Consider the following 11,767-nt stretch of genomic DNA (forward strand, 5'->3'; position numbering starts at 1 on the left):
AATGAAATAGTATTCAGACATGAGAAAGAAGAAATCCTACAATTCGCAAAAAAAAAAAAAAAAAATTGAAATGAACTTTGAAGGCATAATGCTAAATGAAATAGACAGAGAAAGACAAATAATATATCACTAATATGTGAAATCTAAAAAGGCCCACTTATATAGAGAGTAAAGTGGTAGTTATCAGTGGCTGGATGGAGGGGGTGGTGGAGAAATGCGGAGATGTTAGTCAAAGGGTACAAATTTCCAGTTATGAGTAAGTTCTGAAGATCTAATGTACATGGTGATTATAATTAATAATACTGTCTTATATACTTGAAAGATGCTAAGCAAATAAATCTTGTGATCTCACCACACAAAAAAAAATAGTAATTACATGACATGATGGAAGTGTTAGCCAACACTATGGTAATAATCATTTTGCAATAGATTAAGTGTATCACATCAACTGTACACCTTAAACTGTACAACTGTACACTGTACACCTTAAACTTACCTAATACATGCCAATTATATCTCAATAAAGCCAGAAACAAAAAGTTTATCCCTAAGGGGTTTTTTGATGCTTTTGTAAATGAGATTGTTTTCTTAATACCCTATTCAAACAGTTCAGTGTTAATGTATAGAAATGCAACTGATTTTTGAGTGATTTTGTATCCTGCAACTTTATTGAATTCATTGATTAGTTCTAGCAGTCTTAGTGGAGTCTTTAAGGTTTGCTATGTATAAGATCATGTCATCTGGAAACAGAGAAAATTTTACTTCTTTTCCTATTTAGATGCCTTTTACTTCTTTTCTTGCCTAATTTCTCTGGCTAAGACTTCCAGTATGATGTTGGAAAGAAGTGTGGGGAGTAAGTGCCCGTCATTTTCTGATCTTAGAGGAAAAGCTTTGTTTTCACCACTGAGTACATTAGCTGTGGGCTTGTCACATATGGACTTTATTACGTAGAGGTACATTCCTTTTATACCTAGTTTGTTGAGCATTTTTATCATAAAAGGGTATTGAATTTTGTCAAATGCTTTTTCTGTATCTGAAATGATTACATTATTGTCATCCTTTGTTGATAACATAGAGTATCATATTGATTTATTTTAGTATACTGAACCATCCTTGCATCCTAGGGATAAATCCCACTTGATCATTGTGTGTGATCCTCTTAATGTGCTGTTGGATTTGGTTTGCTAGTATTTCACTAAAAATTTTTACATCTACATTCAACAGGAATACTGGACTATAGTTTTCTTTTCTTGTAGTGTCTTTGTCTTTGGTACCAGAGTAATGCTAGCCTCATAAAATGAATTTGGAAGTGTTCCCTCCTCTTCAGTTTTTTGGAAGAGTCTGAGAAGGATTGGTGTTAATTCTCTTTAAACATTTGGTAGAATTCACCTGTGAAATTATCTGGTCCTAGACTTGTGTTTGTTGGGAGGTTTGTGATTACTGATTCAATCTCATTTGTTTCCAGTCTGTTCTGATTTTCTATTTCTTCATGACTTAGTCTTGGTAGGTTGTATGTTTCTAAGAATTTCTCATAGCTTATTCAATTTGTTGGCATATTATTATTTATATCTCGTCTCTTATGATCATTTTGTTTCTGTGGCATCAGTTGTAATGCCTTCTCTTTCATTTCTAATTTATCTATTTGAATCTTTTTTTCTTCACTAGTCTAGCTAAAGGTCTGTCAATTTTATCTTTTAAAAATCACCAACTCTTAGTTTCACTGATTTTTTTCTATTGTTTTTCTAGTCAGTTTCATTTATTTTTGCCCTAATCTTTATTATATCTTTCCTTCTGCTGACTCATATATAGAAATTAAATAAAACATTCCTGAGCTACCAATGGGTCAAAGAAGAAATCAAAAGGGAAATCAGAAATTATCTAGAGAGAAATGAAAATCCAACATACCAAAACTTACAGGATGTAGCAAAAGCAGTAGTAAGAGGGAAGTTTATAGCAGTAAATGCCTATGTTTAAAAGGAAGAAAGTTCTCAAATAAATGATCCAACTTTACACTTCAAGGAAATAGGTAAAAAAAAAAAAGAACGAACTACGAACTTTCTGGTTTCTGAGTATGTGTTCATTAGCACTCTTTGATGTTCCTGGTTTTGCATGTTCTATTCCCATTTTCTAGGTTAGCACTGTCCAAAAGAAATATAATGTAAGCTACAAATGCAAATTATATAGGTAATTTAAAATTTTTGAGTAGTCATAGTCACAAAGAAATATATGAATTTTACTATATTTTTAACCAAATATATCTGAAATATTACCATTTCAACATGTAATCAATATTTTAAAACTATTAATAAGCTATTTTACATTTTTTCTGTACTGTCTTTCAACCCAATGTGTTTTTTACACTTAATGTCACAACTCAATTTGGTTACTCATCACCCTACACAAAGCTATAATTCATTTATTCATAAGATACTGGTTCATCTTCAGGTGCAATCATGAGATTTCTCTAGTTTTCCTGTCCTGAATTCCAACTTTGTCCTCTGTTCCTTTCACATCACCATTCCAATAGCACACATCTCCCACGTGGTGAAGTCAGGGAAGAGGAAGGGTGGGGGGCTGTTCTGAAGTCATCTCGGTGTGAAAAATCTCATTTCATCTAAAACTATCCTTAAAATATCTTAATTAGGCCCCCCACAAGAAAAACAGTACATATGACCTTGTGTTACTTGGCCCTGTAAAGGTCCATAAGAACTGAGACTAACCTTGAGAATAATGTGTTCACATATTCCATCTCCTATCTATGTCACTTCGAAAGCTCATTTCAGTACAATGGCAAGTGGATTTGCTATTGCTTTTGGAACCCCTCCAAATAACAATGGAATTCTTATAACTTAAACACAAATATGATGTAACTCTTGTTTATTATTATTCCTGCCTCCTCCATTTATCATGCTAAACCCTCTACCGCAAATGTTCTGTTCTTTTTGTTACAAAAGTTTTAACTATTCTGTCACTTAATAACTTAGATATCCACTACATCAGGCTGGAAGGGAGCACATAGAGTAAAAACAGCATAAGTTTCAGATTCTAGTTTCATTATCATCTATGACACTTTCAGCAACCTTTTGAATAAGAATATTGTCTATGTGCAGTTCTCATAGTTTGTGAAGAGTCAATGAGGAATTAAACTTAAGAGTACAGAACAGTGTTAATTCTATTCCCTTTACCAACTTCCTCCATTAAAATTTTGTAAACCTCTCCTTTGAGACACCGATTATTTTTTAACTAATGAGGAAAATCAGTATTTTTAGGTCACGTTATGAATAAGTTCTCAATTAAAAATAAATATGCCAGGAAAAAGTGTCAAATCAAAATTAACACATACATTCTCATTACCTGCACAAATTTGGGTGGAAATTTTTGTCTGAGGTCTAGGAGTAAAGCATCCACACGTTGCCTCTGGAAAATAGAGCTTGGTTCTTCTTTCCTTTTAGTTTTAGGTTTGACTTTATCTATTAAAACATAAAGTCCAAATCAAAACACTGCCTAGTTTGGTATATTATGTTTTATAAATCTTTGTCCACCATGAATATACTCAAACTTCATTATTTTTAATGGCTGCTAGTTCAAAGATAATCTCCCAAATAAGTTAAACACAGTATACACACAGAAGTGTTCTAATGCTCCCCCTTAAGTAAAGTTAATATTCTAACATTTAAAAAGCCGATGTCTTTTAAAGATACTTTATTTTTAGTACGTAAACATGGACAAAAGAATTTTAAAGCTAAAGTATTCCGAAATCACAATCTACACTATTTGTTTGAAATTATATTGTGTATATTTTAAGTGAATTAAATGGTCTTTTCCCACAAAACCTAGTAGGTCCAAATGGAAAAGGCAACTTTCACAAACTCAAGTTATCATTCTCAATTATGAAGACTATAATTCACTGAAAAGCAGGACAAACCAAACAATAGAAAATCATCAAGACAAAAAATAATTTACAAGAGAAATTCTGAAATTAATGACGTGGAATTTTCCCTGGGAGGGGAGATATTCGGGAACTATCTCTAAATTTTAGAAGGGTTCCAGATAAGTCTGGAACATTTCATTGGGGTAGGGGCAAAGAGCTCTCAGAAGTTTATTTAACTGATGGAAACTTTCCTACATCAAATGTTGCAGCCTGCACCTACTATTAAGAGTAAACATAACTGTATCCAAGAGACTGTTCATTCCACAGCTCTGATTTCTATTTAAAGGCTGTTTTTCCATCAATAATTTATCCTGAGTTGCTATTTCCAAGAAAAAATACAGACTATAGGTATACTGCTATACACATTTCTAGAAGTACTCTTATTGGTAAAATATGGTGTAGAACACGCAGCTGATTAGCAATTGTGGAAACTAGAGAACCTGGCATCACAACACGTGATAACACAGAAAGGTCAGAAAACAGACTGGTAATTTGGAGATAAGGCCCTAAGAGCATCTCCCCTACTTGCAAGACTGGGAGAATTCAGGTTCCAAGATGACTCGACAGTTAACTGAGCAAGAAATATCATTATTACTCCTTCCACATCACTGATTTTCTCCGTATGTTCCAAATAGGTAAAAACCTTGAATCCAATTATTAAAGATTACCACTTACCTAACAGATTAAAATTTGTAACTGTTCCTATGGAAAAGCTATTATTACCACATCTAGTTATATGAATCGTAGCTGTGACACTATCATCATCCTATGAAGAATCTTCCTAAGTAAAACACACCTAGAAATCATCAATAGTTATTTTCCTAAAGAAAAGAGCTTCATTCTCGGAGCACCAAAAAGTGTTTCAGGCGGATCTAGGTGTCCAACCTACCTTGCTCTTCATGATCTTTAAAGTGCCACCAATACCCTTTGGAAGGATGATATCGACAGTATGACATAGCTTCATCAAAAGCTGACTGAATGCCATGCACCGCAGTAAGCTTGTAAAAAAAAAAATGAATTCTGAATTTTTCATTAGATCAACCAAAATTTCCAAAGTAAAAACAAAAAAATTACATTTCCAAAGAAAGTAATTTCCTGCTTTTCAGAACCTGAATCTCTATATAGCTGGGGCTGTGGTATATATACTTTTAATATGGAGTTAGCCCACAGTAACCAATGCTCAAAACATTCTAATATTCAACACTTCATACCAACTTACACAAGAGAAAGGAGCTCCTGTTTGATTCTCAGAAGCCAGATAGCTCAATGGGAAGTTTTCTTTAATGTTTAAAGAATGTGAGGACACTTACCACTCTAGAGTTTATAACTGATCCCAAGTCTGGTGCCTGATAGATCACTCCAGCAATGATATAGTAATCAGCCAGTGGGATAACTAAAGCAATGGAGGGAAAAACATTTATGAATATAGCTATGTACACAGACCACTAAATCGATTTCCATTAAAAGAACAACTAAAAATTGACATTTTCCCTTTTTAAAGCTTAAGACAGGATCTGGCAATTCGTTTTTGTAAATAACGTTATATTAAAAAACAGCCATACCCATTCACTCACATTATTATCTAAGGCTACTATGTCACTATTTAAGTAGTTGTCAGAGACTATGAGGCCCATAAAGCCTAAAATATTTACTCTCCGGACCATCACAGAAAGTTTGCCAATTTTTGCCCTAGAGCACTGTTTCTCAAACTTTAACCCACTTTCCCATTTGGGAAAAAAAAGTGCTCACTGCCAGCATTAATTTAATTTTACATAAACATGCTCTTTGAGGCTGAAGCAAATCTGACTGGTTTTCAATGTGAAAATAAAATATAAAAACTGTTCTTAGAGTTATTTCTAAAAAGAACTTGTCTCTAATCCTAACGTAACAGAAATGTATATGATAATCAGTATTTAATGTGCACCTGAGTATCTTCTTAAAATTGGATTCCTACTTAGTAGGGATAGCGCATTTCTAACATTGGTTCCCAAATGATCCAATGCTGTTGTCAGTCAATCACACTTTAGAGCAAGAGAGATTTAGGGCTCAGGGTGAAGATATCAAATGTGCTAAACTTGCCTCTGTGCACCCCCAGTCCTGGGTCCTAAGGAATAAAATGGCTGCTGGTCTTGCCTTTGTTCTGAGGTTATCTTTTTCTTTGGGCAGAGACTCTAGAGCTTTGATTTTGAAACTAAATTGAAATTCTTGATTCTAAAACTACAGCTTCTTTAACAAGCGGTTCTCTGGAATCAATACCACAGTGAAAGTTGTTACTAAATGTCTTAATGAGAGTATTTAATTAGATAATATATAGTTGGTCATCTCTGGAAATAGGTGACTAACACTGATTCAAAATCAAACTAAATTCTATACTCTTCAGTGTGACTTCTAAACCAAGTTTTCGTTTGGCAATATAACCCAGGTGAGACATTTGGTTGAATGTGTCTATGAGGATTTTTAACTGACCCTCTGAGTTTGATACAATTGAATCTACCATAAATTTTGCAACAGAATTAGACTCAGTGGACTAAGATGAGAAGAAAGGTTACTTGAGATGCTTGAGGTTCAGCTGGAATCCCAACAACTGTGCTCACAGGAAGCATTGGTTTCAATATAGCAAATTCCAATGTTAGTGCTTGCAGAGTCGTCCTTGGGAGTGTTGGAAGACTCCTGATGTCCAAGTATGTGACTTGTAACACCTGGCTTTTGAAATGCTTCCTAAGTGATAACGCAATGCCTACTGTACCAGTCTGCCTAGACAATTTTCACAAACAAAGGCTATAATGGAAATCTAATTTCCTTCTAAGAGTCTGGAATGTTAGCAGGCAGAGGATGTCTACATGGTTAGCCCTCAATAAAAATTCTGGACTCAGTCTCATATGGACAGACATATTATATACATGGTGCTGCATTTCACTGCTGGAGGATGTAGTTGGTATGGCCCCTTGCAGGAGGGAAAGTATAAGATTACACATGGATTCCTACAGATCGCACGTGATATGGCCTTTTACCTTATTGATCTGGCTGTGTATCCTTAGAGTTACCATAACAAATCTTAGGCATGACTAACTATATGTGGAGTCTGCTGAGACCTCCTAATAAAGCACTGAACATGTATGTTGTCTTGGGGATCCCCAAAACAGAACCCAATCCAAAGGAGAAAAAATAAAGAAGAACATATAGCTAAGAACGCATATAAATCATGGTATTCTAAGAAGAAAATACCGCTTGAAGTTTACACATTTTACCTTGGGTAGGGGACTGCCGCTGTTGCTTCCGAATGATGAAAAGAATGGGCTCTTGAGCATGTAAAAGGATATATTCCACTCCAACCATCTGACTGAAAACAAACACAGACATCCAGAGATCTATGAGAACCCTATAAACAATTCGGTAGAACATTCAAATTGTTGCATAAATGTATAACAACATTGTAAGTAAGATTAAAACTGCCTGTGTTTGATATTAAAAACTGGCTGTTTAACTGGCTACTTTCCCAAATAGGTGGACTACAGGTAAAGATTTGGTTTTTAAACAACAAAATTTCTTTACAAAAATTCATGAATTCATAACAAAAAGTACACTAAAGAGCATGTTTCAAAAAAGGCAACCAAAATACCATGATGCTTCCTGACCAAGAAGATTTTGAAATATATGTAAAATATAAAAATATTTTATGAAGATTATACATGTCTTGATTATGTCAATTATATACTCTATCCAACTAGAAAACATCGAAAACTTTATCCCTGCCCCAACACATTTTTGATCTGACGAATTATGTTTAAAAGCAACAATAAGTTGTCTTAATAGTTATATTTGTCTCATTAAAAAACAGCAACTTAAAATACCACATAAATTTAATTACGTGAATTCCCTGTGATGTTTAGCTGACAGATAAACATCACAGTTGTTCCAGAAACTTTTTAACAGTAATAAATTCCTATTTAGCATCCTAAGTCTGAAGAATCTTGCTTTGCATTTGTTTGGCTAAAATTTTATTTTCTTTATTTTTCATACAAGGATAAATCTACTATAAACCAGACTATGGTTTAAGATATTAAATTAGATGTAGAGGAGACAGTAAATATAATTCCCTAGTTGAGAATAACAGTTGCATTGCTAAACCACAGAGCTATATTTTAATTGGACAGTAATATATGAAGTTATACAGAAAAGGCTTCCTAGGTAACAAGTGACTAATAATTATTCCTTTGCATGTCAAATATGTTACAAATCCAAACAAAACTTCAGTTCTTCCAAAACTTCTATTCTGTACTTCACAATCCACAGCTTGAAAGAATCGTTTTTGCAAAATCTCTAGCTGGAAAAGACGCTACTTTCTTACAATAACTTACTTTAAGTGTTCTAATGTTAGCCTCTGCATTTTGACCACTTCATTATTACATGTCCTGTCGTAAAAAGGATTACTCCTTTCTGAAAAGTAATCCAGGACACTTCCACTGTTCAAAATGGGGATCCAAGAACTGTCAACCCAAGAGATTCCTAGCAGATTATCTATAGGAAACAACACAAAATGATAAAGGATTAGAAAAGAGAAAAAAAATCAACAAACATTTATTATTTATCTAATGTTGTAGGTACTATGAAAAAAATGATGACATGGATCCTAAACTACATACTTACAGTCTAACAGAATAGATAAGTACACAAGAAAGCAATGACAACTCAACAAGTACTATAATAAAGGTATAAAATAAATGTGTCATGAGAGCACAGTGGAGGGAGCAGAATACCTTACTTGAGGGAACTGGAATAATTTTTTTCCTGGGGTGAGGAGGAAGTGGGTTTTAGCACTACATGTTAAAGAATAAAGGCGTAAAGTAATTCTAAACAGAGAGAATGCATATACGAAGCTAGGAAAATTTAGAAGTATATTTATTATATGTTCGGAGAATAATTTGATTAGATGGAGAAGTGATAGGATTTGAACTCTAGAGAGGTCTTTCAAAAAATCGAAAATCCTGAGTCCTTATATGTTGGCAACTAATTCAAATATTTTCAAACATACATGTCAAAGAAAACACATCCACAGGCACCAGTTTGAGACCTCCAAATTAGGGACAGAAAAATAAATTAGGAAGCTATTATTATAGATGACATAATAATGATGAAAAAGTTAAGGGGCAAATGTGAAGTAGAATGCCCTTAATAACAATTTCATATTTTAGAGATTAAATCTTAAATTTTTCAAAATGCAAAAAAGAAAAAAATAGACATGGTAAATAGAGTTAGATACCTTTAATTACTGAGCTTTCGTTGGTTACTGGCTGCAATGATGTTTCATACCTCCAACTGTACTAAATACCACTAGGTGTGAGTCATAAACATCAAAATGACTATATAACATTAGTTGAAAGAAGAAGAATTAAAACTTCAACCTCTCCTATATTGTAATTGCTTCTGGCATCTTAGAAAAAGTTAGACCTAATCCAAGGTGGCAAGCAATTCCGAGCAGAATGAATCAAATGAGAAAAAATAATTGTATAAAGGTAAAATGTGCTGTGTGCATTATAAAAGAGGAAACAAATAAATGAAGTAGGTTAATGACCAAATAATCAGTACAGATCATTAAGATGGTTCATCATAAACGGATCATGCCATAAACAAATATGTAACAGGCCAGGAAATAACAGTTTTAGAAAAAGACAGATTTTCTCATAAAAAGAAACTAAAGATAGTCATTATTCTCAACTTGAAACACTACAATCCAGTTATTAAAGTAGTTTGTTTAAAGCAACTTTGTTACACATGTCTTTACTTTCTTAGGAATGATTATTTTAGGCTTGTTTCTCACTTACATAGTTGAAGGTATATGTATATGTGGTTTTATAATAAGCTATTGACAATAAACTGTTATATTGCAGATCATTTCCCCAGAGAGAGGAGTAATTTGCACAAACAAATAAATGATTAAGTATAGATCCTACCTGCCAACAATTATGGATATTCAGTAGGTATGGGCATGAGGTGATGAGGACTTGGTGTAAGGTAATGACAATGCATAGGAAGATAAAGAACAAGTCACCAATTATCTCTGACCTCATCTCCTTCCTGCCTCCTCTAATGCTTCAGCTGTACCCACCTGCTCGCTGTTCCTCTATACATCAGACACACTCCCACCCTAGAGCCTTGGCAATGACTCTAACGAATCTAAATAAAAAGCAAAACATCATGAAAGCTGAATATTTGAAACCAGCCCAATGAACTTAATGTTTCTTTTTCATTCAGTAGCAAAGGAGCATATTGACATAACTCAAATGCAGCTAACCATAAGCAAGTGATGAAATTAGGCACTTGAAACTCTAAAAAGATAAACATGTAAAAACATTATCCAGATATGCTGAAGATCACTGGACATTTTGAGTTAATTACAAATGAGGATATAGTTGTAATAAGTGTGCTAGACTCCACTTTGGTTAATATAGAGAAAGGAATCTCAAAACACCTCGCTTTAAAAATTAAGTATGTATCTTGTAAGCTACGCAGGGTCGAGCCTGGTTAGTACTTGGATGGGAGACCACCTAGGAAATCCAGGTGCTGTAGGTGTAAAAAAAAAAAAAAATCAAGTATATACAAACAAAACCACCCCTCGTAGAAATGATTAGGAGCATATTATAGTTAAAAAAATTTTGAGGCGAGCCCTTTTCCTTTAAACTGCTGGGGGTGAGAGGGGTAAATCTCAGTTTGCTACTGGGTACAAAAATTCACACTTCCTTTAAGAAAAAGTACCACAAAGTTTCAAGTGTAAATAAATCTACCTCGAGAGTTTCATACAAGTGTAGGAAGTTTTGTGGAGACGACAGTAAAAGGTAGATACACGCGGGCGCTCTCAATCCAATGAATTTTTCCTAGGAACTTCCTACCTCCTCCCAAACTGGAGGAACCTGGTGTGTTTAGGTTCTCACGCTTCAGCTACTTTTTAATCGCTCTTCCATTCATTCATTGGACTCCCAGAGCACAATTCCTAGGGGTTTTTTTCTTTTCAAATTCGCTGAAACGGATATGTGCACTTGTGCTGAGAAAAGAATGTGTGGCCTAATGCTGCCCGAGATCAAGTAGAAATAAAGGGAATGCCTCCCCACGTATTTATTCGCTTGACTCAACAAATATTTGAGTACATTTACAGTTCAGCTGTGAAAAAGAAAGGACCCCTGCCCTCAGTAATTGTTGCATGTTCGATGGAAGAAATTATAGACTCAAAAACAAAATTAACATTAGAAAATCTCAGGGATTCATACCTAGGAACGCACAAGGCGCAATGTCAAAAATAAGCCAGCCTCCACGCCAAGTCTCAAGAAATGAACAAAATCATCTTGCTTCATTCCCCCTCCATGAAGAAATATGTGTGTAAAACAACACTGCAGTTTAAGGGCTCAAAGCCCTGAGCTTTTTCCAAACCTTTCGTTTCGACGCTTCTAAGAGATTCCTAAGGAACTGGGGAAAACTATGCAACTCTTCGCCAGATGAAAGCCTTGGGTCGTCCACAGAAACCGTAACAGGCTGGGAGACACCGCAAAGGAACCTGAACCTTGCTCCCGCGAGCTATAAAGCCCCAAATCAGACCCTAGAAAATGAGGAAACAAAGGCTAACAGCACAGATTACCTCGAATGTCCACGGCGGCCATAATTCCAAAAGCGCGCACGGGTTCTCCTTCCGGCGCAGAGAAAACGTAAGTACTACGACAACGGAAGCAGCGGGTTGCAGCCCCTAGGGACTTGGAGGAGAAACGCAGAGAGGGAGGAGACTGCGAGGCCAGGAAGATACGGCAGGGAAAGGGAGGAGGCAGGGAGCGCAAGGGGGGCGGGGGCGCG

The 11,767-nt window shown here is 35.0% G+C and overlaps 1 protein-coding gene across 4 annotated transcripts in view; it reads right to left on the reverse strand.

The window, feature by feature from the left end:
* The window catches only part of MED6 (mediator complex subunit 6), a 16,677-nt gene extending 4,994 nt beyond the window's left edge, over positions 1 to 11,683 (reverse strand). Inside the window, exons 1-7 of one of the 4 annotated variants that reach the window (XM_025042094.1) lie at positions 11,559 to 11,683; positions 8,290 to 8,449; positions 7,180 to 7,271; positions 5,242 to 5,324; positions 4,821 to 4,929; positions 3,344 to 3,470; positions 2,066 to 2,138 (exon numbers count right to left, since the gene is read on the reverse strand). In XM_025042094.1, coding sequence (XP_024897862.1) covers positions 2,081 to 2,138; positions 3,344 to 3,470; positions 4,821 to 4,929; positions 5,242 to 5,324; positions 7,180 to 7,271; positions 8,290 to 8,449; positions 11,559 to 11,580 — 651 coding nt within the window. In that variant the 5' untranslated portion in view covers positions 11,581 to 11,683 and the 3' untranslated portion in view covers positions 2,066 to 2,080. Of the gene's footprint in view, positions 1 to 2,065; positions 2,139 to 3,343; positions 3,471 to 4,820; positions 4,930 to 5,241; positions 5,325 to 7,179; positions 7,272 to 8,289; positions 8,450 to 11,558 lie in introns of those variants that run through there. The other 3 variants (XM_025042093.1, XM_006925411.3, XM_006925412.3) reach the window with 3 other exon arrangements.
* Between the last annotated feature and the right edge of the window lie 84 nt (positions 11,684 to 11,767).

This window comes from Pteropus alecto, unplaced genomic scaffold, assembly GCF_000325575.1.
Source record: "Pteropus alecto unplaced genomic scaffold, ASM32557v1 scaffold8, whole genome shotgun sequence".
NCBI classification, from domain to species: Eukaryota; Metazoa; Chordata; class Mammalia; order Chiroptera; family Pteropodidae; genus Pteropus; species Pteropus alecto.